The sequence below is a fragment of the Callospermophilus lateralis genome, unplaced genomic scaffold (genome assembly GCF_048772815.1).
Source record: "Callospermophilus lateralis isolate mCalLat2 unplaced genomic scaffold, mCalLat2.hap1 Scaffold_63, whole genome shotgun sequence".
NCBI classification, from domain to species: domain Eukaryota; kingdom Metazoa; phylum Chordata; class Mammalia; order Rodentia; family Sciuridae; genus Callospermophilus; species Callospermophilus lateralis.
Genome location: NW_027514713.1, coordinates 16813576 through 16840108, shown reverse-complemented (window position 1 = coordinate 16840108; position 26533 = coordinate 16813576). Strand labels below are relative to the sequence as shown.

The 26533-nt window shown below is 33.5% G+C and overlaps 3 protein-coding genes across 4 annotated transcripts in view; all 3 read right to left on the bottom strand.

The window, feature by feature from the left end:
- Window positions 1–963: 963 nt before the first annotated feature.
- LOC143640805 (transport and Golgi organization protein 1 homolog) lies at window positions 964–5618 on the bottom strand. Its single transcript, XM_077108371.1, has 4 exons — window positions 5596–5618; window positions 4568–4644; window positions 2799–2961; window positions 964–1784 (listed from the first exon to the last, which is right to left on the bottom strand). The coding sequence occupies exons 1-4, from the start codon at window positions 5612–5614 to the stop codon at window positions 1492–1494; spliced, it is 552 nt and encodes a 183-aa protein (XP_076964486.1). The 5' UTR covers window positions 5615–5618; the 3' UTR covers window positions 964–1491.
- A 323-nt stretch (window positions 5619–5941) lies between these two features.
- Window positions 5942–15192, bottom strand: LOC143640807 (transport and Golgi organization protein 1 homolog). Of its 2 annotated transcripts, XM_077108372.1 has the most exons (9): window positions 15165–15192; window positions 14585–14688; window positions 13917–14039; window positions 13710–13818; window positions 12609–12664; window positions 12430–12520; window positions 12120–12258; window positions 6128–6195; window positions 5942–6017 (listed from the first exon to the last, which is right to left on the bottom strand). In XM_077108372.1, the coding sequence occupies exons 5-8, from the start codon at window positions 12624–12626 to the stop codon at window positions 6165–6167; spliced, it is 279 nt and encodes a 92-aa protein (XP_076964487.1). In that variant the 5' UTR covers window positions 12627–12664; window positions 13710–13818; window positions 13917–14039; window positions 14585–14688; window positions 15165–15192; the 3' UTR covers window positions 5942–6017; window positions 6128–6164. The 2 variants fall into 2 exon arrangements, with proteins under 2 accessions (XP_076964487.1, XP_076964488.1); XM_077108373.1 differs by lacking the exons at window positions 13917–14039; window positions 15165–15192 and having other exon boundaries at window positions 14585–14636.
- Window positions 13280–26533, bottom strand: part of LOC143389655 (A-kinase anchor protein 9-like) — a 31681-nt gene continuing 18427 nt past the window's right edge. Inside the window, exons 8-14 of the mRNA XM_077108360.1 lie at window positions 20581–20680; window positions 19342–19434; window positions 18231–18587; window positions 16355–16558; window positions 15165–15305; window positions 13917–14039; window positions 13280–13378 (exon numbers count right to left, since the gene is read on the bottom strand). Coding sequence (XP_076964475.1) covers window positions 13280–13378; window positions 13917–14039; window positions 15165–15305; window positions 16355–16558; window positions 18231–18587; window positions 19342–19434; window positions 20581–20680 — 1117 coding nt within the window. The remainder of the gene's footprint in view (window positions 13379–13916; window positions 14040–15164; window positions 15306–16354; window positions 16559–18230; window positions 18588–19341; window positions 19435–20580; window positions 20681–26533) is intronic.

Sequence of the window (26533 nt, the reverse complement as noted above, 5' to 3'; positions counted from 1 at the left end):
TGAATTCTTCCTAACGGACTCAAATTCCTTTTGATTCTGAGTCATCTTCAGTAGTTTAGAGATTTTGTTTCACAGAGATTTTGTTTCACACTGAAGCTTTTGCCCCTATTTTGAGAATACTTAGGGGACATAAAAAGAACAATGATATGTTCTAGGTTTCAACAATCCTATTACTTTCTAGAACTTTAAAGAATGGAAGAATATGGTCTAGCAGTAAACAAAAGTACCAGGCTTTTATAATTTTATTTAAATCTTAAACCTCTTAAAATGTACTGTTAAAATTGCTGTAATTAAAATTACAGCTCTGGAGAGCTAGTTCTTAGAAACATTGTTTTAAAGACAGTAGTTACAGATTCAGGACTTGCTTTAATTGATTTTTAAATAAAATATATTTGAGTATCTGTAAAAAAAAGAATTTAATTCAGCCCATAGTTGCTGATTAAAGACATTATAAGCCTTAGAGTTTCATTCATTCTTTCTCAGAGGATTATACTTTTCTAATTTTTTTTATCATATTTCTTGAAAATCAGTGGCAAGGTATGGAAAAGAGAAGAGTGTGTGTGTACATTTTTTAAAAGAAATTTTCTTTTTTTTTTTATAGACACAACATACCACCGTATATTTTACTGTTATAATGCAATAATGGCAAAAGCAGTAGAACTTCAGGTCAAACAACTCTTGCTACTAATGTAAACTCATTCTCAGAAAACCATTCTCACATGGACAGTGGTTAGAAAAAAGTACATGAATGTGCTACAAAAATAGAGCCACAAGACTTCTCACAAGTAAAAGAAATTCCTCTGTGTAAGTCCACAGTTGACCAGGGTCCAGCCTCCTTAACAGTGAGCAACAGGAAATATGCTGCCAAGTCACCATATTCAGTTCTGAGAGTGAGTTTACATGCTTCCCCAATGGCACAAAGTCTCATGACGATCCAATGAATCAACAGACACTTGGGAAATATTAATAAACAATTTTTTATGAACTATTACAACAAAGAACTTCAGCAAGAAGGAAAATGAAGTTTATGATTTTTGAGTAAACATTTTTAGCGTAACAGTCTCTGCGACCAGATATTTAAAGAGAAAACTCAAGCTTATAAAACACCATTTCTCTGTTATCAACTGGAATACACTAAAAATAGGATACTGGAAATACATGTTCTTAAAGCATTTCCACAGGAAATGTCCATAATTATGACATTCTAAATCATTTAGCAATTGTATATGCTACATTAACTAAAACAAAGGTATTTCTTATTGCACATTTTAAAGTTGGAAGGATACTCTAGTTTAAGTGGGGGATATTTAGGGGGAAAATATTTTGGCTCCAAATGTATACTGCGCCAAGGCAGCTTCATTCTAAAAACATAAACCATTTAAAATAAACTTTTATATTTTGAAGCCAATAATCCTTCAACACAATGAATAGTTCATAGTCCACTTTCTGACTAAGTGTCAGAGGTTAATTTTATGGGCCCTGTTTTAAGGCCTATGAACAGCCCTCACTACTCTGAGAATCGGGTGTAGGTGGAGGTTTATCTTTAAAGCCTGAAGACATTAAGTCTTTTGCAGAAGGTGGTGGCCCATAGTCTTGGGGACCATGAGTTGGAGGTGGTAATGGGGCACCAGGAATGAAGTACTCTCTTGGGTCAAATGAGCCTAAAGGTCTAAATGGTGCAGGTCCTGGAAAAAAATCACGAGGGTCAAAAGGCAAATCCCGTTGTCCAGGTGGAACACCTGGTGCATATTCTCTGAAGCCTATTGGTGGATGCATACCAGGACCTGGAAAATAAAAAGGAAGTTATGTAAATACCCAGAAATTTCTGAACTTGGGTGATTTCAAGTATGTTAATATAGTCTTTAATTTCTCCCAAGCCTAGAACATCAACTGGTGAACATCCTGACTTGCCAGATGAGGCAAACTGAAATGGAACAAGTTTAGGTTATAGCCTGGCCAACCAGCCATGAAGCAACATATTAAGGATTTAAACATGGCTCTACCTAGCTCCAGGCTTATCTTTTTTCTTTCCCTACTATATAATTGCAGAATTATTTCTATCTCACAAGAGCTCCATTTATATTTAGAAGTACTATATTACCATGACAAGATGATAGATTATGAAATAAGAACTTTACTACATCAAAGAAATTTTGATAAAAGGAAATACCACTATTTATTACTGTATCCATTAAAAATTCATGAAATATTTCAGCATGGACTTTACACATGCCATCAGAATCAAGGTGCATGCCCTCCTGGAAAAGGCCTTCCACAGCCACCTAATTAAATCAGCAACATTTATTAGGTCACTGTTAAATCCTCCTCTTTAACACTTCCCTCTGACTTTTCTCAAGGTAAGGAGGGTTTGACTTTTCCTTTTCTATATTCTATAACCTACTGCTTATGCTTCCATTATGGGTGATTACAAACTTTATGCTATAGGATTTTCATATCTGTGACAAAATTTTAAGTTATGCATGTGTCTCATCCACCTTTCCATCTATTGCAATGCATATCATATCAACATATTTTCAACAAACATCTGCAGAAGTAATATTTCTGGCTTTTCTCTATATAGCCCCTAATCCTTCTCTATGAGATAGCTATTGCCTATCTCAGTATAAGATTATGTAGTGTCCAATATGTCCCAGAAAACTGGAGGAAAAGTTAAAATGTACTCAGCTGTATCCTTTCATTGTTAAGACCTGAGATAGCAACAAACTGTTTTAGCAAGCAATAGAAATGAAAGATGAATGGGATTTATAAGTCAATCACTACTGTTCAGATCATCATACCAAATTGTGGAGGAATTGGCCGAGGCCCAAAAGGCCCACCGAGCTGAAATGGCGGTCCATACCAAAAGGGAGGTGGTGGAGGCCGTCCCATCGGGGGTCCCATAGGGGGGCCCATGAAGGGTGCCCCTGAGAAAGGAGGGGGCCCTTTCATAGCCATATTAACCTGCAATTTAAGATTTGAAAGCAGTTAAAAGTTTTAAAATTCCTATGTATTAAGACAAAGTACCAACACCGATAAAAGCTAAAACCCAAAACAGGCACCTGTCCAGAGAACACCATCAGTGCAACAAAACTCTACCCACCCCTCCTGTGTATTCCCACTGACAGCTTACAGAAGTTAGAAGGATTCCACAAGAGGGAGCAGTTTGTTACTGATTATATCTGCACAGGAAAGGGAAAGGCAAGAGGACTGGCAGAGGTTATTAACAGAGGTGATTTCTGACCAGTATGTCATGCTGTATTCACTACAACCTATTTCAAAGGGAGTCCCCTCCTCCCCATCACTTCCCTTTCATCACAATAGCTCATTACTTCCATATTAAGAATGAACAGAATAAAATGAAAAATCCATTCTCTACCCATGTAATAATAGCTACTATTCAGAGTATCTTCAGTAAGTCTTTCATATATTATTCAACCTCTGAGATCTTTAAGTAGACTGTCTTGTTTTAAATAAGAGGGAATAAAAGCAAATGGATTATCATCATTTGTTGAAGGCCACACTGCATATTAAAGGATCTCAATCCCAGGTTTGCCTCTAAGCCATGCTTTTTCCACCTCTACTCCTCTCTAACAACAGATCTTTGCTCTCTTTTAAATCTTCTACTACAAAGGGGTTTGGGGGTCTTATCTAAGCTGCCCTTAGATTGCTCCAGAGATGTATATTCCTGGAATATGTATACACTGAAACTTGAGAAGTATTTTCCAACACAATGCTATATACACAAATTAGGAAGACAAGGCTTTAATATTTACTTTCATTTACTGTACACCATTTGAGATATTGATTTATCATTTCCTATGAGTAGTGGGTTTGAAACTAAACAATTTAAAATTTATTTTATTATAGAGCTGCAGAAGACCTACCAGATATAATAGCAACACAGTTACAAGAGAATGCACTTATGTGAACAAATGAGACAATTGCTTGGGACTGGCTCAAGAGGTCATTTCAGATTATCATTGTTGCACTGAAACAGTATTTCACTTTCATAAAATCTGATACCAATCTAATTCAAATAACTCAAAATAGGGTTTGCTCAAATGGAGGAATTCTTAAATAGCATTCTTCCAAACAAAAATAAAAATGATGAATTATATAATTTATAATGAATTTACCTTGCCTTAGAACATTCAACACAAAACACCATATAAAGTTAGAGTGATAACTTTTCACATTCTGTAGTTCATTATAGTTGTACACACTTAAGCCACATTTCCAAGTTAAGGAGAAAAGTAAGCTCAATATTGCATGCAGTTTAAAGCAAACAAGATCAGTGTCATGCTCTGAATATCCTTCCCAGAAATGCACAGAATAAAACCTAATTCAGTTCTCAACCTCTAAGTACTTACTCCAACTGGATGCTCAGTCAAAGAAGTAATGGTAGAAACTGAGGGGGTCTCAGGTTCTTGGGGAACAGTTTGCTTTTTAAAAAACAAATGGGATAGTACAAATAGAACACAAAGAAGGATAAAGCAAAGAGCAAGTACTGTAGGAAAGTTACATGTTCCTACACGACCACGTGATTCACAGTAACTACAGAACTTACCTTGCCCTCATCCGTCACCTTAGCTGGAGAAAAACTTCTGGAGCTGCTCTTCATGTGAGCTGGAACACATCCTGGGTCTGTTAGAGATCAAAGGATGGATTCAGACTTATTCTAACATGAAAAGAATAAAAATCCTGCATCCACAATTACAGATTCTTTGAAATTACTTGGTCTCTTTACCAGAGGCAACGGGTTTCCCAGATGCCTCAGAAGACCATTGAGTACGAGGTAAAGGTCCATCCATTGACCCTTGGGAAAGAAAGATCAGAGCCCTTGTATGTATTTTTCAGAAGAAATAAACCACTGGTGGACAGGTCAGGGTTCAACAATAACTAGAAAGCAACATTAAAAATGGGTTGCCCAGGGGTTGGGGTCATAGCTCAGTTGTAGAGTGTTTGCCTAGCATGTGTGAGGCACTGGGTTTGATTCTCAGCACCACACCATCTACAATTAAAAATATTTTTTTAAAAAATAGGTTGCCCAATACGAAAATCACAATTTATGAAGAGACTTAAGTAAAATAAAGAACTGCCTTGGGTTGATAGAACAGCAAATTAATATGTACTGGTCCTAAACTTTAAGCTATAGACTTGAAGTATGTGTAGGTTCGCTTTTCTTTAGTCTGTATAACCTGACTTCCAATCTTACCAAGACTACAGTCCTATTTAGAATTGGAAATAAGACTCAGTATTTCATATTGGAAATATGTATGCTACATAAAGTTTAAGGCTACTTTTATAATATTTGGGAAACGAACACCATAGAGATTTAATTTAAAGATAAAGGTTTACACTTCACAGTGTAAAATTTAAAAGGAAAAAACAATACAGGGACCTCCAGGAAAAAAAAAAAAATGTTTCCTATTCTAGAACAGATTTTACAGAAAACATTCACTAAGATAAAGTAAGAAATTATCTTCTATATATTTTACAGGCCCAAATTCTATGTTTTCATTAGAATATTCAAAAGGGAAAAAAAAAACCAAAACCTTGAAGCAGTTTACTATAAAGCAACATGTGAATGCTTACCAAATCCATTTCTAGGCATATCTCTTTGATTAAGAGTAGCAGAAGGAGGTCTTCCAGCTGGCTCTGCTGTCAGTGGAGGGGAACATTCTTCACCACTCACGGGGGATGGACCAAAAGAGCCATTATGGCTCAGTGGACCTAAAGACAACAATGCTGTGTTACTACTTTAAGGCAGCCTTCTCCCTGATACCAACCCCCACACCTCCCGTTTTAGCAAATCATTCAGATTATTTCATAACCATTACTCACAGAAATAAAAAGTAATTTACATACATTCTGCACCAAGAAATAAAATAGCTCCTTTTACAAAGTGCCCCCTACCTCTCCGAGGAGGATTTTGTAAATTTGGTCTCCCCGGCATTGGTTTTACAATCACAGGTTCATCTTGCCGCATTGCCATCTTTTGGGTCATTTCCAGTAGCCTTGAATATTGAGAAAGAATGGGCTGAATTATGAAACAGCAATCATAGATAATATCTAGCATAACCTTAAAACACTATAAAACATACAGTAAGACACAAAAATCACATACTTCTGTCTCAAATTAGCAGATTCCCTTTTCTCTTCAGCTATAGCTCTTTCTGCAGAACAAGCTTTGAGCTATTAAAGAGAAAATATTCAAATTCAGTTGCGGTAGGCTATGCAAAATAAAGAAAAGGGGGAAAAAATCTTACCCAATTATCATGAGCTTTCTTCTCATGCATAGCAATCTGAAAAAGACAACACATTAAAAAAATGTTTTTAGGGACTCATTATAATAGCCTATAATTGTCTGTATTAGATATCAAAGAATCCTTCAACTACAGGACAGTATTAATTACTACCTGGTTTTTAAATGAGCGCTCGGTTTTCTGTAATTCTTCTTCCATCTCTTCAATTCTCCGCCTAAGAATTACAACAATTGAATAAAATTTGAAACATTCTGACCATTTTCCCTTTATTCCATCAGCTATACTTTTAAAGACTTTTATCATACATAAGAAAAACATTTCTATAGTTATATGAATCCAGTGTGATCAAAACTAATACTACAGACCACGTGCAATGCCACATGCCAGTAATCCCAATGATTGGGAAGCTGAGGCAGGAGGATCTCAAGTTCGAGGTCAGTCTCAGCAATTAAGTGGGAACCTGTGCAACTGAGACCCTGTCTCAAAGTAAAAAAAAGGTCTAAGGATGTAGCTTAGTAGTAAAGCACCAAAAATAAATAAATAAATAAATAAATAAATAAAAACCTAATACTAATAACTTCTTTATCATTTAATTGCTAGAGATTCTGAATTGATAAATTATAATTTCCATAACTGTTCATCAGTGTGTTCTCAAGTAATTCTGCTAGAAATATCTTCCTCCTTAAAACTTTTTTTTCTTTTTTTCAAATTATATCCATAGAAGATTTCCAAGGTCTATCAAATGCCACACTTCTGTGGGTCTTGATATAACACACAGCAAACTGATTTCTTAAAGAATTACTACAACATACAAAACCCCCAGAACTGTTTGCATTGACCAAGTTCCCTATGGTCTTGCCCATTGGGTACAAGTAAATTTTTGTTAACATTTTTCATTTGTTAATTTGAAATTTATTTTTTCTCCTGTGTGAATTGAATGTGTTCATATCCTCTCGTTATTTATACTTCCATGCTATTTTCTTCTATGTACATAATGTAAAAAAAAAGATTAAAAAGAAAGCTAACACTAATTCATTAGACATTGACACCCTCCTTTAGAAACTGAACTCACTTGTAATTTTTAACTTCCTGTACAGCGGAAACCACCTTTTCATCTGCAGCTGACAGCTGCTGCTCTTTTTCTAGTCTCTCACATTCTTCTTGACTCCATTTCCTAAAATAAAGCCAGTTATCAAATCAAAAGTTTCTCTTTGTGAATATCACTTCCCACAATTCTATAAAATGCTTAGGCACATAAAATAGGAATTCAAACCTGCAATTTCATAAATCAAACTCTGGCAAATCACTTACATTTTCTAACTTCTCCTCTTAATTCTCTACTTACCAGTAAATAAAATAAATGTGAAAACAACATGTGCCCCAAGGGCAAGTCTCCTGTGTGTAAGATAATAAAAACTCACTTTACTTCAATGTGGAAGATCAGAACTGATCAACCTAACATAATTAAACATATTAGGATAAAGCAGGGGATAATTCTTTTCTCATTTCTGCCATGGGTAGGACACTAAGTATATCTTTGTCATGGAGGAACTCTTTTCTCAATCCAAGACTGGTACCATAATAAAGATATAGTCAGTCAAAGAAAAAATCTTCTAGAATATGTCTTTTAGCTATGCAATTAACCACAGAACATTTTTCACACTTTAGATATCTATTTCAAAAGAATTGTAAATTAAGCAAAAAGACAAATCTGAGTTTTGATAATGTCTATCAACCAGAAAAAGAAGCCAAACTGACCCACTATCAGAGTATTATCTACTGACAAGTTTTAACTCTGATCATGAAACTCAAGATGTTCATCTACTGACACAAAGGTAGCCACATTTAATGATTTAAAAAATACTATTTTCTGCTATCCTTGTACTACTTTAAAATTCAAAAGATAATTAACTTGAAACTTAATTTTCCATAAATCAGAAGAACTACAGTAAAAAAGGATTACTGATACAAAATAGAAAAGGGGGATTATATATTCTTATATAGCTTCTCATTTAATTCTTCAGCAAGTATCTTATGAGTGGCTATAATATACTAGTTACCTTGTAAGATGCTAAAGAATAAAAGAGCTCACTGTTTCAGGTATAAATGATGCCTAAAGGAATATAATAATTTTCCCCACTGGCTTAAGAAGAAATATGGAGAAAACTGAATCTTGAAGAAAAGAGAGAATTTTGTTTCCAATTATCAAAGAGTTAGTCTGAGAGCACTAAGAACAATCAAAACATCTTTATAAGAATATAAAATTGTGTTTGAAGGGATCCAAGCTAAAAAGTCAGTGAAGATATATGTATGTGGCCAAGATCCATTAGAAAAAGGAATCTCAGAATTACAAGTAAGGCTGGCACTTTAAGGTACTTTTCTCCTATTGAAGATAACACAAAGATATGAGTCTGAACCAAGCCTTCATTAAATTCCTAGGCTTAGAGGAAAAAAGAGGCTACCAATAAAGGGACCCTTAATAAAAGCCCTAGCCTTTGAGTTTAGATTAGAAAGTACTGCACACTTAAGTGATGAACAGGCAAAAAATCCAAAAGGAACAATACTGAAACATTGAAAAGACAACTCATTTTTGAATTATCTTAATTGCTAAGTTTAAAGTGACAATCTTACTCAAGTAACCTCAACACTTTTCTATAAGAAGATAACTTCCTCTTAGTCCTCAAATTTCATCTATAATTATCACAACAATGTTGGCCAATCAAAACTGACCAGGCACTCCATAAGACAAAATTCTGTGAGAAAAAATCCCACAGAAAAGGAAACCACCTAATGGGGTTAACTGCACATGTTTTAAAATCACTGTGCTTTATATAGTCAAAAAAGTAAAATCAAGATTATGAATTTCAGGGCTGGGAATATAGTTTAGTTGGTAGAGTGCTGCCTTGCATGCACAAGGCTCTGGGTTCAAACACCAGCACCACAAAAGAGGGAAAAAAAATTACGAATTTTGTCAAAGGATTAGAAACTATAAAACCAAGAAATAGTTGGGTGTGGTGACCTACCTACAGTCGAAGATACTCAGGAGGCAGAGGCAGAATTATGAGATTAAAGATAGCTTGGAAAGCAGTAAGACCCTAGTCCCTTTATGAGAAAGAGCAAGGAGTCTGGGGAGGTAGCTCAATAGTGGAGCACATGGCTCAAGGTCCTGGGTTTGAGATGTAGTACTGAAATAGGACTGGAGTTGTGGCTCAGTGGTGAAGCATGGGCCCCACATGTGTGGGGCACTGGGATCAGTCCTCAACACCACATAAAATAAATAAAATATTGTGTCGGGCTGGGGATGTGGCTCAAGTGGTAGCGTGCTCGCCTGGCATATGTGCGGCCCGGGTTCAATCCTCAGCACCCCATGCAAACAAAGATGTTGTGTCTGCCAAAAACTAAAAAATAAATATTAAAATTCTCTTTCTCTCTCTCTTAAAAAAAGCCTATAAAAAATAAAATATTGTGTCCATCTACAACTAAAATAATATTTTAAACCCTGAATTTTTTAAAATCCTAAACTCAATGAATGATTTTAGCAGCAGATTTGGGAAGTAAAATAAATCCTAGCGCTTTTAAGACAGGTCAGTAGAAAATATCCAGAAGAAGTAAATCCAGAATGTAGGAGGCAGGGGAAATCAAATTCTAATATGCATTATTATAATCAGAAGAGAGAATGAGGTAAAATCAACATTGAGAAAAAGACTCGAAAATTCAAGAAGTGTTTAATGGTCCCAAGCAACATAACTGCAAGAGGAAAAGTGGGTGGGGTGGGGAAAACTACACCTAGGCACTTCCCAATACAACTGTTAAAAAAACAGAGAAAGGACTACAGAAACTAGGGGAGGGATAAGACCAAACAACAATGATAATGGACTCCTTAAAGAAAAAATTTAAAACAGATGGTAATTAATTGGATATTTTAAAATTGCTAAAACTAAGTAACAGTCAAAATTCAGTAGCCAAAAGAAAGATCCTTTAAAAATGGAAACTGGTTTTAACTCTAATCATGAAGTTCATGTCAACCTAATACAGATTATAAAGGTAGCAATATTTAGTGGATAAAATACTATTCTCTGTTTATCCTTGTACTACCTTTGATACACTAATCAAATCTATCATTAAAGGACAATGTTCAAATAGAATGAAAATAATTTCAAATAAGAAACCAACAGTGTAGAATGCAGAACTACAGAAACTTTAAATATGTGTATAAATTGAATAAATGTCTTGTGGAGTTCACAGTATATGAAGTACTAACATACAATGCCACAACAGTTATCTGATTCAGGAGCTACTTAAAGCCCATAAAAAAAATAATAAACCTATTAATCTATGTCAGGTTTTTATTAAATCCAGAATATATACCATGGCCTTTAAATTATGAGAAGATGAATAAAATTATTATTATATCATTATAATTCCATTATAATTTATGATTACATCAAGCTTATACAGGGGATGAGGAAAATAATTAAAAATATTTAAACTATTAAAAGGATACAAGGAAGAAAAAAAGAACAGGTCATCAAATAGAAAGCAAATTCTTCATAAACCACAGGCACATATTCACATGGACAGACTTATATTTTAGAAAGTCCACTCAAGCGGCTATAGAGAAAACTACTAAGAATTTGAAATAAGTTATATACAAATATAAAAAATGGAGAATGAAGACAGATGATCTAGGTTAGAAACAGAAAAGATGACAGAGGCATGAACTAACATAGTACCTGGGGATGAGTAAAAAGAGTACAAACCACAGATGATGACTGAATAAATTTTGGAGGAGTTGAGAAAAATAGTGCTACAATTTAATTGCATTACAAAGAAAATTAATTGCCATTTAGGTCATTCAGATTACTAATAGGGACAGAGATAACAAGTGTTCTTTAAAAAAAAAGTGATAAAATAAGAAATGTTTCTTTGAAACAGGCCAGGAATTTAGAACTGGCCTGAACAAAAATTTGAGATTCTAAAAAGGTCACTTGGAGATCACATAATTTTAGAAAAGTTAATGGAAAGGTTTCAATATTTAATGCATTAATTAGGCAACAGAAGTCAAAATACCTAAAAATAGTTAGGTCTGTAAAAAGGACTGTCTTTGCTTTACAAGATATATATATATATCGAAGAGTAAAATCAGGTGCAAACAAATAAAATCTGACACAACCTATTTTTAGAGAATTCAAGTATTTTTGTGGATTAAAAACTTCAAATGAACTTTCAAAAAATAACTAGCTCCACACTAAGAAGATTAATACATAAATATATACTCCAAACAAGTACTTCTGTAATCATAACTCCTAAGGTCCTTGCCACAGTTCCATTTTGTGTGAACATCTGAGATATTCAAGTCCAAAACTTGTACCATCAATAAGTAAATATTATTCCTTTTTGAAGTTTTTATTCTACTAAAACATGTCATTCCAAATCACTCAGTATTTTTAAAGGTCCAGAGTTAGAGATACAAGTTCAAAACATTAGAATTACATAACTGATCACAATGAAAGGTAATTAAAATAAATAGAGGGATCATAGAAAGGGTCTAGAACTTTGAGAGGTATTTCCACATCAGTGACTGTTAATACCATTTTACCACTTCCTGCCTTCATATGAATTTGACAGTTGATTACGATGTCCTCACAGCCTTAGTTTATGGTTCCAACTACCTCAGGACTCTTAAGACTGACGATGGAAAGAAAAATGCAACTTATATAAAACAAAACACAAAGGAAAAAAGACAAATCTCTACTTATTACAACTAGAAGAAATTGTAAATAATCTTAAGAAAAGATAAAATTATCTATTAGTTCACACAGTGATAATAATAACAAACAATGAAAATCTTACTTTTGTAGTGCCATCTCATTTTTCTGGTAGAGTTCATTTAAAATCTCCACTTTCTGCCTTAGAGTTTTGCATTCCTCTTCCAGTCCAACTTTAGAAGACTGTAGTGAATTGCAGTCACCTTCTAATTTCTTTATTTGGTCTGTAAAGGATAAAACAGCTTATCTCTATATGTGTACAAGGACTTAAGAACTTGTTTGAGGGAGTAGTGCCAAGAAAAGTAAGAAGCATGAAAGCAAGAAGCCATTCTTTATCTTTCCAATAAAATTTTAAGTCTTTCCAACATGGCAATTTCTTCTCAAGAAGAACCCACCTTCTAGATTACATTTTGTGGACATCGAGGCTCTTAGCTTAAGTTGTAAGAGTTTTAGATCCTCTTCAACTACTGATATTGTAGTTTGTGTCTAAAAATTGCAGAAAAGAGAGGTATTCTTAAAAGTGAGGCACAGGAAGAATTGACAGGCACTATGGGACTCTTACAAAGAACTATACCCGAGAGATATCCATCATCTGCTTAATTTGATCTTTGATCTTCTCATTCCGATCACCTAAAAAACAAAAGACTTTAGCTTTTTCTTTCCTTACTTTTAACTCTATATTCTCCTAACTTCCCCCAAACTAAATAATGATTGTGTTCAAACACCAGAAGGAAAAAAATCAATTAAATAACTAAACTGATTAGACTAATGACTTTTAAGAGAATTGCAAGCTTAGATTTAAAAAAAAAAAAGAGAGAGAGAGGTGAATTTCAGGCTGGGATTGTGGCTCAGTGGTGGAGTGCTCACCTAGCATGTGTGAGGCACTGAGTTTGATCCTCAGCATCAAAATAAATAAAAGTACTGTGTCTGTCTTAAAAACAAAACAAAAAAAAGGTGAATTTCTAGTTTGCACAACTAAAATGTTATCTATGCTATTCTTGTAAGATAAAAGCTTTTCTTCTCTCTCAGATCTATCTTCACTTGGGCAAGTAAGTGTCTTATTTAGAAAGATTCAATCCTCTATTTTCTCCCTGAATCTACTACCAGGTGTGGTTTGAAATACTTGCTATGTAAGCAATATCCAACTTGGGAAAAAACATCTGGAAATATTTTCCTCATCAGTAAACACTGTTACACTCCCTCTCTCTAGCTTTCTGATAGTCTCTAGCCTCTGTTCTCACAGCCTTAGTTTATGGTTCCAACTACCTCCGGACTCTTAAGACTGACTGTGGACCTTAAGACAACAGAGCCATAGAGATGATGAGTATCAAAATCAACTATCATCTGCATAAGTTAAGAAATAAATTTCTCTTACTGTACAATGTTCAATACTCTAAGTATTGTATAGGATGTGACTATTGTAGCTGCAGTGTACTTACTAGTTTTCAATGGGATAGAAAAAGTCAGTGTTCTTCACATGCCTATTGCTACATTATACCCCAGCAACCCACCTCTGCCAATGCAATAGACATATCTATAGATCCAGTGATATGTGTCTACAACCCTGAAGCTTAAGAAGAAAATCAGCCAGCTGAAAAGTGGCATCTGTATAAATACTTAATTAAAGACAGGAAAGCAAAAAAAAAGGATTCAACCTCCCTGAGACTGATCTTACCTGCTACCTCTCCGTTGGTTAATTCAACTGACTCATCTTCTCTATTTTGATCCTCAGATTCAGATTCACACTGTAACCGATTCAACTGTGTGATATAATTAGTCAAAGCCTAGAAAAGAAGCAAAAGGTTGGAAGACTCTCGATTTTAATTCAGAAGATTTCAGGAGAATTCATGAGATGAAACATGTATTTGTAGTATAAACTTACATTAATAGTATCATCTTTGTGATTAAGAGCTACAAGTAAATCTTTCTGGAACTTCTCAAATGATTTGATTTGTTCACTGAGCTCAGCGTGTGATGCACTCCAGTCTTTGACTTCCTGCTGCAACTGAAAAGTCAAAACACATGAATTCCTATGGGTAAGGGAGGGGTTTCTGCACTGGATACATCAGGACTACAAGACTTAGACAAATAAATAGAGAACCATACTCCTCCGTGGCCTGCCTCAATCAAGGGGGTTGAGACCTTGGTTAAGGAAGAGGGCAGAGTGGCCCCAACTCTCACAGCTGCAGTAAGAACATCAGAGCTCTCAGGAAGTTGACCCTGTTTATTGCATTCCCCAGAAAATTGCTGCCAATTCAAATCATTTACCTCCAGCAGGAATGGCTGGGCACATATGACTCTCTCCTAAATTTAGACTCCTTATCATGTAATCTGCCCTTGGCCGGTGAATCAGTAACTACTCAAAAGGGGATCATAAAATACTTAATTTTCTGGTTTAAAAAGTTTCTTTGAGGCTATGCAAGTTAATAACTGATTGACATTTTAAGAAAATACACATGCACAAGATAAAAATCAGGATGAATAAAGTTTACTACATTTGAACAACCATTTTAATTGACTTTGCACTGAAAAAATACACATTTTGTATACCTTTCACTGGACAGACTATCAGGAGGTACATCTTCAGGTTTTCTGTCCATTTCCTTTTCTTTCAATGTCTGTTCCTCAATTTCCCTTTGGTTTTCATTTTCATTCTGTTTAAGTTTGTGCAACGGCAGAGAGGACAAGACAGAAAGAAAACCTGTCGTCTTAAAAACAGCATATCATTCTTCTGTACTGGTATGATGTGAACCAGAAAGTGCTTGAAATAATATTTAACTACAATTTATCAAGAGATCCGCAGTATCAAGAAAAGGATAAAACATTCAAGTGTAGAGATGAAAAATGTTTTAATGGATTCAAACTAATATACTCTATATAGTGTGGCAATAAGGGTTGTCAATAAAGGTTGCTCCTTGGTAGAACAACAGTTTCTCCTACAGCAATACCAGATTCAAATTATCTTAAACAGAAAGCAAGACATTTTGACTCCACCTACCTTACATCTAAGTGATCACCAATATGTTAAGCTCAGTAACTATAAAAATACGTCACCTACCAACAATAAAGACAAACAAATCCTACTGCATTGTTGATCTACTGTTCCTAAATGCACCAAAGTCAATACTACCTGTGTTTGCGTACTGCTGCTGCGCAGCTCACAACACAGCTTCTCTCTTCCAGCTAAAGACAGCTTCTTTAGTGCTTCCAACTCCTCTAAAATCACCCTTTCTCTTTCTGAAACCAGGTTTTCGTTATTTAATGAGGATCTCTAAATAAAAAAAGAGGTCATGGAAGAATATTGATTGCGATAGAGGTAAAAAGCAGAAACATCAAGCAGATTTCTTTTAACCCCTTGGGACCAAGAGACCTTGGTTCTACCTTATGATTCATATTTCATTATTAGGGATTAAAAGGCACATATGAAGTTCAATGCAAAATTTGCAACTTTAGAAAAAAAGTTATTTAAACTTAAATATTCAGGAATTTGTATAGTTCGAGTAATATTTTCTCTGTCAATTTTTGCATTGAAATTTTAGAAGAAAAATTCACAAAATGCAATGAAGAAAAGCAAAACTGATTTTTCAAATGATATATTTTATTCTCAAATATCAATTTCCCTATTATTTTATATTTAAAAATTACACGTTTTAGTTTTCAAAATTAAATTCAATAAATTTGTTTTCATAAGAACTTTCATGTAAATATTTCTTGCTTTTCTGCAATAATTTTGTGAGTATATTTTATATAGCAGTTGATAAGAATATAGCTCCCGAATACCATGAGATATTTAAATTTAGAAAAGAATGTAATATAAATTTGAATTTCTCTAATCAACAAGAGATATGTCCTTGGAGAGAGTTCTAGAAACAGATTACTTCAGAAGATTTCCATTCATGATTAAAAAGATGGATTAAAGATAGATAAAGATAAACCTTGGAGATGGTAATTGGTAGACTCACAGAACTATAAATGAACATTGAAAAAGTGAATGACAGCAACTGTATACTCAAGTACCTCAGTATAATATTTCCCAAACTCTCAAAGTGCTTTAGCTATGTATGGTCAATAGAATTTTTAAATTTATATTGTAGTCACATTTCCAGTGCCTGAAAGGCAGTTAAATAAAATGAAAATGCACATTATATCAGTTGAGTTAGGTGTGCATAACAAGGTCTAAAGTTGATCCCAGGAACTTCCTGATGTTAAGTATTTGTAATTTATTTGTATCTAGGAAAAATAATTTTGACTTAAAAAAAAAGCCACATAAAAAATACCATTATTTCAATTGAGGAGAAAAGAGACTCTAAAGTTCCATACCTGGGCTAACTGTCTATTAAGTCTCTTAATCTCTTCTTGTAGCTGCTCCATGTGTCTCATGTGTGCCTGCCTCAACAGTTCTGTGGCCTGTTGATGTTCTTCATACTGTCGTACAAGTTCTTGCCTCATATCTTCTAACTGTTCTTCGTTTGACATCATTTGTCTGGAAGCATCCATGCTTGATGTCAACATCTTACCATGAATCTTTGATAGGAAAAAACACAAGCAAAAAACTCAATCATAACATATTTTGTGGCAATTAGTCAGCATTGATACTTTAACTGAATATGAAAACAATTCTATTAACAACATAAAGCATCTGAGTTTTAGTTTTATTATTAAACAAAAGCATAAATCACTTTTTTAAAAAATTATTTTTTAGTTGTAGATGAACATAATACCTTTTTTCATTTATTTTATGTGGTGCTGAGGATCGAACCTAGTGCCTCACCCATGCAAGGCAAGCACTCTACCACTGAGCCACAACCCCAGCCCATAAATCACTTTTTTTAAAAAAGTATTTTTCTTATTTATAATTCCAAAACAACATGAAGTTAATTTATTACCACCATATATATTATTTTCCAAAAGGAAACAGCTACTTACAAGATAGTTTAGCTAAAATCTAATTCTAACAGAGAAAAACAAAATACTCAAGATTCTTTATCCACCCCCTCCAACCCCCACCCCATCCACTTTTTTTTCCGCCCATACTAGAGATTGATCCCAGGGCCTCACACATGCTGGGCAAGTGCTCTACCACCAAGCTACATCTCCAGCCCCTTCTCTTAATGAAGTTATAACTCCTTTATATCTCTTGATATTTTATAATGGGGAAATAATATAAACAACAACAACAAATATACACACGCACACGCAAAGTTTATAGGGCCAGGGTTGTGCTTCAGTAGTAGAGCGCTTGCCTAGCATGCATGAGGCACTGGGTTCAATCCTGGGAACCACATAAAAATAAACAAATAAAATAAAGGTATTATGTCCATATACAACTAGAAAAATATTTTTAAAAATTAAGTTCACAAAATATAAGGAATTTTGTCTATTTAATTTTTATTCATTGGTCATCACCGTATTATAGAAAACTGCTTATTCAAAGAAAAATTATAATAAATTTTATTTGGAAATAAATGCTTTACATTTATGAGTTTCTCACACTCATGACAAGTCAATAGGTTCTATGAATACTTCAATCCCTTAAGATACTAATTAAAATCATTCTGCCTTGAACAGCTACAGCTAAATTAGTTTTCATAAACATTTCACAAGTTTTGCATTACATAAAAAGCTGACAGTTTTATTTGAATACTCCTCTGAACAAGATACATCTATCGTGAACACATAAAATAAATTTGAAATTCAGATAATTTTAAAAGAAGTAGAATTTATTGTTTTCTAATAAAGGCTGCAATTCGTTGGGGTAACAGATCCTCAACTAACAAGAAAAAAGAATTAGTATATAGATAATAAGATACTTTGAATTGTCTTCTTGAATTCGTAGCAATTTCCTTTTATGTTCTTACATTTTAATTGAGCAAATCATTTGGCCACAGGTATTACCTAGTTATAATATAATTAATCTTCAATTAGTTTAAATAAAATTAACACAGGTATAATTTACAATGAGAACTTAACATGTATTATGTCCATAAGACAACCAAGAATACTATGACCTGACTTATTTTATACTTCACACCAATATTGTTTCACTTAATCAAATACCTTATAATTAATAAAATACATTAAAGTCAAGACTGGACTTCATACTTTCATTCTCTATTAATCAGCATTATTGTTACTGTTTTAAACTGAAGATATTATTATAAGTTTTTCTTTTTTATATTCAAAGAAGCATACTTACAGATTCGCTAACTATAAATGTTTTGTCTTTGGAGAACATTTCTTCTGAAATAGTTAGTTGGTGGACCTCTGATTCTATTATATCATCAAGATGATCACTGTTTGGTAATAGAACTTCTCCATCTTCTCCTAACTCTTTACTAAGTGGCTTAAATTCTTCTTTAAATTTCATGTCCAATGCATCAGAGGTCTGAAGATCAATTTGATCCTGAGATAATTTCATTTCATTAAAATAATGTTTTTCATTTTGCTGACAGAAAGTAAGTGCTTGTTTTGATGACATAGTATTTTCTTTTCCCTTTGATAGTCTAGATAGTTCAGTTTGTTGAGCAAATGCAACGCTCATTGACACAATGACCTAAAGAAATCAATCAAACAAACAAAAAAGGATTAGATTTATAAATACCAGCTGGATTTAAAAAGTGGGTAATTACTCAAAATTATATGAATTAGAAAAAAGCCTGGCCTCATAGTTTTAAAAACAAAAATAAATCCTCTGATAAAGTGATACAGAGATAGGCTATTTTTCAATAAATTTAACATCAAAGTGTTTTACTGCCTGCCTTTTAAAATAAAACAAGCAAAACTTTTCTAACTATAACATCAATAAATGCTCAGTACAAAAATAAAAATAATAAAAGTCTTTATATTTCTTCCTTCCAAGAAAATTCACTTGGCCATGAGTGATAATGTTCTGTGACAATCCTCCATCAGTATCTATAGTTATTATCTAACATTACAATAATTTATCAGGGTAATACAACTACTTTTTCTCTTCATAACTTTTGCCTCATTTTTAGAATGCCAAACTCCTTCACAAGGTAACTATTTACAATGTAACACATATATAAAAACTTGTGGCATTCTGAAAAATTGTAATTACTATTCTATATCAAGAAAAAATGTTCTTTTCAATGAAAAGCATCGCAAAACATTCTATGAAGCAGCAATTATAGTTGATGCTGTTACACAACTGTTTGATGGACTATATATGAAACTTACAAATAAAAACAAAGTACATACCATCAATAAAATCCATGCTTTTTTTGACAGTTCAAAGATCAAGAAAATCTATAAACCAAGAAAACCTTGCAGATAAACTATAAACTTACCTTAGCTATTTCTTCTTCTAATCTTTCTTGGTATTGTTTTTCCAAAAATTTAACCATATTTGTTTCTTGTTTCATTCCACATTCCTTAGAAAACTAAATTGAAGGGTGAAATATGACAATTTACACTGATTTTATACCATTAATTTTAAGGATGTAGTCAATATTCCAAAAAATCACTATTTTTGGACACTTTCAAATAAAAATAAATTTCAGTTATCTTTTAACTAAAAACATTTAATCTAATAATCCTACAAAATAATTACACTTACTATAAACTTAAAGATGCAAAGAGAGAAATATATTTACATATCTGTAATTATTAGCATAAATTCTAGGGTGGGTTAAGGATACTTAAATATAATTAATAAGACTTATGTATAAATGTATATTTATTTTAAGTAAAATGTTAACAAGTGGCTATGTTTGATAATGAAATCATGAGTAAATTTTCTTCTTGGTATTTATTAAAAGAACACAATTTTCCACATACAAATTATTTTTATCAATTAAAAAAATAAATCTTCTTTTAGAAATGTAGATATACTGTCAACATGAAAGTATTTGTTTATTTACCAATTATTTGAATTTCATCCAACAGATAATTAATAAGGGATGAGTGTGGCTCATATCTCTTCTTAATATCCAGAATGAGAATGGGCAATAGTCAGTGATTTTAATTTTTACTAGAATTTAGAATTATTTAGTGAAGATGAAGATGCAGTTGGGGGTTTGAAAAAAGTTTTGAATAATACAATGTTGAGGACAGGCAGAGAGTGGTTCAGTGGCAAGCACGGTAAAAAAAGCATTTTTGTATCATTACTTCTGTTGGAAGATGGCCTGATCCATTACTCCAGCGCTAGCACCTTGGATTTTAGGGAATTCTATACACCATTCTGAAGATACCCTCTGCATCCATAAGTGGAAGAAAAGACTATGTTGGCCATGGTACTGAAGCTGATTTGTTACACAGTTCATAAAGAAACGTTACAAAGAAAAAATTTAAACTGTAACAGGGGAGGAAAATTCTCAAATTTAACTTTCTCTGTGTTTTTCCTATGCTATGAAAAATATTTCTATAGACATTCTGGATCTTTTACATAAGGTATTATCCTCATGATTTATGCTTAATCTTAGCCAAATATTTACTACATAATTACAAAACTGAAGGCATAAAATTGATAGTAAGAAAAAGTATCAGTGTACATAACTGTTTAAAAATGAAGATTAAAAATAACATACCTCTATTGCATGATCAATATTCTTTTTTAGACAACTTCCAGGATGTACTACTGATTTCTGTACATCAGATTCTTTAATTACCACTGAATCTACAGAGAAGCTAAATATAAATAAAAAAGTATAAAAAAAATTAGTGTTGTGTGTTTTATCAAAAGTTTTTACCATGAATAACGTGTACTGAGGCAGTGGGGAGACAAAAATGATAGTTCCCCAGGGTTACAAGTATTGTAACTTAAAACATTTTTGACTAAGTTTTCCATTTAAAAGTAACAATGAATATTATGTCATTTAATGAATTTCAGTATAAATGTATGATAAAAAGTTTATTATGTAAAAAAACATTTTTAATAAGTTTTTTAAAAGTAACATCTTAGATATGCTTATATAGCAACAGTGTACATAATATAACATACTATATACACTGATACTACACCCTACTTATATACCTAAGATATATAATACATATTATTCATATTACATGGATATCTAAATTACACAGACACAAAATATATAATAATATAGAATAGATTATATTGGATTAAATATATTAAAAGAGCCAGGTACAGTGGTGTGTGCTTGCAACTACAGAAATTTGGGAGGTTGAGGCAGGAGGATCAAAAATTCAGGATGAGCCTTAGCAATTTATGAGACTCTCTTTCAAAAAAAAAAAAAGGGTTGGAAATGCAGGAAGATGGCTGAATAAAGTATTTGCGTCCCTGACAGATCTGTGGAGTGAACCAAGAAAAGCAAAAAGGTCACTTTTTTCAACAAGATGGGTGAATGGTCCAGAACTAGGAAGGACTTAACTGGAATTTAATACTGGATACTCAAAACAGATCATGGACTCAAGAGATCTTGTATAATAAAATAAGGGGGAAAGATCCCCAGCTCCAGAGCTGTAAAATAGCTGGAAGTACAAACCAGAATAATCCCTATGTGAATGTAGTAAAGCAATAAAGGAACCCCCATTCCTAGGAAAACAGAGGTGTTTTGCGGTATGGAGGGCTTAAGAGCTCAGAGATACTGCTCAAAAAACAACAAACAAACAACAACAACAACAAAAAAAAAACAGTAAGCTGTGCTGCACAGCATCTGTGTACAGGAGGGAAGCCACCAGCTTTCTTGGCGGCATGCATGGAGGAAAGCAGAAAGAACCCTTGTGAAGCAGTGGCTGGGGGGCCTGCAGCTAGGTGAGTCAATTATTGGCAGATCAAAGTCTGGCCCCAAAAATGTGCAAGGCAAACCCATGCTGTGTGATAGAAAGTGTTCCAAAGTGACCAGGAGAAAATCAAGCATGGAGGGACATTTACACAGGAGAATACTGATCAAGGAAACCCACCTGGCTTTCCCCTCCCCATCCAATCAGCTGCTTGCAGTACTGGCTGGAAGAGAAGTGCCTGACTGTGAATTTGAAAGGACAGGCAAAGGAAGAGATCAAGTTTGGAGACCAAATGACGACCAGGGTTCATGGGGTCTGCAGGCAAAGTAGTGGGCTAAGAACAGATTCCTACATCACATGTGTAGAACCTAAAGGAGATTCCCGAGGTATGGTCTTCCAATGTGGACAGACAATTGCTGAGCCTTGGAGGTGTGATGACTTAAAATCTTCAGACCAATAGGCACGCAGTGAAGAGATTGGAAAGTAGCTAAGCCTACACCTTGGCTCTAGTAGTTCCGCTTCCAGGACTAACACTCTCACCCTAGCAACCCTAACTACCCTGAGGGTAGAGCTAGCATCAAATTCCAGACAACATACCTAACTGCTCAGAAGAGAAGCTGAGAAACTTGAACTGCAATGGAAAAAAGTGTTCAATTTTTCATCCAGATTCCTTTTTTTTCTTCTCTCACATGTCTACCATTTTTAAAACCAAGTATTTTTCATGGATCATTTTATTGAGGACTGGGATATCTGAATAGTACATTACAGTTTTGTTGTTTACTATTTTCTTTGAAAAAATTATATATATATATTCCCCTCTCATTTATCTGTTTGCTTGTATTCTCTTTCTCACTTTTCTCTTGCTAACACCCAACCTCTATTAAGTCCTCCCTTCATTCTTCCTATAATTTTTTAACTTCTATCTTTTCTGATCCTTCCTCATAAACATCACACCCTACATGACTTTTGTTCTCTCTTTGTCCACCAATGGAAACTGTAAACTTTTTTGCAAACTTACTGTTTATATTGTAGACAATAATTGAACACATCATTTCAGTTTAATGGAACAAAACTGTGGATGCCTTAATAGGAGCTATTTGGTTTAAGGCTGTATATTGTTTGTATTGGGTGCAGTTATTATTTGTGTCTTCTTTAAAGGCGAGGTACTAGAAATCTTCAGGGACACTATGAATCTACAGGGTAGACACTGTACTGCTTGAAATCCACACTGCTAGAAGGACAGACATAAGAACAACATGAGAAAACAATGGAACAAAGTGGCCCAAACAAACCAAGATGATCCAATAATTAAACCCATAGACAACACAGTAAAAGAAATGTAGAAAAGGAATTTAGAAAGTACATATTAGACTGACCTGGTACATAAAGAATGATATAGGGAATAAAATCAGAGATAAATTTGAGGAGGTGAAAGATCATTGCAGAGGCAGAGATTCTCAGAAAATGACAACAACAACAACAACCACCCCAGAAATCCTCAAAATAAAACAATCAATAAACCAATTAAAAATTCAATGGAAATTATTATCAATAGACTAGACCATTTGGAAGATAGAACCTCAGGCAATGAAGACAAAATATATAATTTTGAAAAAAGTTGACTACACAGGGAAGATTGTAAAAAACCATGAACAGAACTTCCAAGAATGATGAAATAACAAGAAAAGACCAAATTAAGATTTATCAGAATAGGTGAAGGCATAGAGATATAAACCAAAGGAATGCCCAGTTTTTCAATGAAATAATATGAAAAAATTTCCAAAATCTGAAGAATGAAATGGAAAATCAAATACAAGAGGACCTCAAATGTACAAGATCACAACAGACCCACATCAAGACACATCATAAAAAAAAAGGTCAAATATAGAAAATAAGGATTGAATTTTAATGGCTATGAGAGAAAAAATATCAGATTATATATAGAGGGAAACTAATTAGGATCTCACGTGATTTTTCAACCCAGACCCTCAAAGCCAGGAGGTCCTGGAATAATATATACCTAGTTCTGAAGAAGATGGATGCCAACCAAGAATTTTATATCTAACAAAATAAAACTTCAGATTTAAAGATGAAATAAAAACCTTCCATAATAAAGAAAAGTTAAAAGAATTCATAACTAGAAAATCTGTGCTATAAAACATTATCAACAAAATATTCCATGAAGATGGAAAAAAAAGTCAAAATCAACAAAGGGAGGAGCCATACAAAAGGAATAATCAATCAAAGGAGAAATTAATTCAAAGTAAAAAGTAGATATAACCTAAAATGACTGGGAACACAAATCATATCTCAAAAATAATGTTAATGGTCTAAACTAATAAACCCAAAAGACATAGATTGGCAGATTGGATTAAAAAAACAAAACCCAAAAATCTGTTGTCTCCAAGAGACTCACCTCATAAGCAAAGACATCCACAGAGTGAAAATGAAAGGACGGGAAAAAACATATCATTCACATGGACTGAGTAAACAAACAGGGGTTTCTATCCCCATGTCAGATAAAGTGTACTTCAAGCCAAAAGTTAATCAGAAGGGACAAAGAAGACATTTCATACTGCTTAAGGGAATTATACATCAACAAGACATAATACGTTAAATATTTATGCCCCAAACAACGGAGCATCTACATATATCAAACATAATTCAATTTCAAGAATTAAATATACCATAATACAATAATACTGAGTGACTTTAACAAACCTTTCGCACTACTGGATAGATCATCAAACAAAAACTAAACAAAAAAACTATAGAACTTAATAATATAATCAATAATTTATACTTAACAGACATATAAAGAGTATTATATCCATCAACGAATACATGTTCTTCTCAGCAGCACACAGACTCTTCTCTAAAATATGCCACAAAGCAACAATTATGAAATAACAAAAGAGATTATACCGTGCATTCTATCAGATCATAATGGAATGAAATTAGAAATCATTGATACAATAAAAAATAAAAACTCCAACACCTAGAGACTAAATAATATGCTATTGACTAACCAATGGATATGAAAAGAAGTCAGGGATGAAATTTTTAAAATACTTACCAGAGATAAATGAGAACTGATACAACTTGTCAAAATCTCTGGGACACTATTAAGCTAAATTCATTAAAAGAATGGAAAGTCAATGAGTAAATGACCTAACATAAGATCTCAAAGCCCTAGAAAAATAAAAACAAATCAACACCAAAAGCAGTAGAAGACAGAATAATTAAAATCAGAGCTGAAATAAATGAAATTGAAATAATCGTAACAATTAAAAAATTAACAAAACAAAAAGTTGTGTCTTTGAAAAAATAAATAAAATTGATAAACTCAATCGTGCTAATGAAGACAGAAAACTCAAATCACTAAAATTCATAATCACAAAAAATATTACAACAGATACTGTTGAAATACAGTAGAGAATCAGAAGCTATTTTGAAAATTTATACTCCAATAAAAATGAAAAATTTAAAGACATCAACAAATTTCTAGAGACAAATGAGCTACCCAAATGAAATTAGGAGGACATACACAATTTAAACAGATCAATTTCAAGCAATAAAATAGAAGAAGTCATCAAAAGCCAACCATTTAAGTAACGCCCAGGACGAAACAGATTCTTACCCAGTTCTACAGTACCTTTGATGAATTAACACCAATAAGCCTCAAACTATTTCATGAAACAGAAAAGGAGGGAACTCTTCCAAACTCATTCTATGAAGCTAGTATCACCTGATATCAAAATCAGACAAAGACACATCAAGGAAAGATAACTTCAGACCAATATCCCTAATGAACATAGATGCAAAAATTCTGTATACAATTCTGGCAACTCATATATAAAAACATTAAAAATATAGTTGTTATGGTTTGGTTGTGAGGTATCCCCCAAAAGTTCACATAAGACAATGCAAGAAGATTCAGAAGAGAAATGACTAACCTAATCAGTGAATTAATCCCCGATAGGAATTAAATGAAGTGGCAGGGTATGGCTGGAGGAGATGGGAATTGGGGGGATGGCTATGGAGTACACATTTTTTTATCTGGAGAGTGGAGTCTCTATATGGGGTATATATTTTGTATCTGGAGAGTGAAGTCGCTGTCTCTGTTTCCTGATCACTATGTGAACTCCTTTCCTCTGTCACACTCTTCTTCCAGATGTTCTGCCTTACCTCAAAGCCCAAGGGATGGAGCTGGCCTTCTATGGACTAAGATGTCTAAACACCATGAGCCCTCAAATAACACCATGAGTCCTTTTCCTCTCTTAAAATTGTTCTGGTCAGATCTTTTAGTAACAGAAATAAAAAAGCTGACTAAAACAATAGTGCATCATATTCAAGTGGGATTCAAGGTTGGTTCAACATACAGAAATAAATAAATGTAATTCATCACATCAATAGACTTCAAGAAGAATCATATGATCATTTCAATTGGAGCACAAAAAGCATTTGACAAAATAAAGCACCCTTTAATGTTTAAAACACTAGAAAAACTAGGGATAGTAGAAACAAATCTCAACACTGAAAAAGCTATACATGCTAAACCCAAGACCAAAATCATTCTAAATGGAGAAAAACTGAAGGCATTCCATCTACGAACTGTAGTAAGACAAGAATACCCTTTTTTTTTTTTACCACTTTTATTCGATATAATCCTGGAAACTAGCCAGGGCAAGTAGACAGAAGAAAGAAATTAAAGGGATATGAATAGAAAAAGAACTCAAATTATTACTATTTGCCGACAATATGATTCTATATTTAGAAGACCTAAAAAATCCA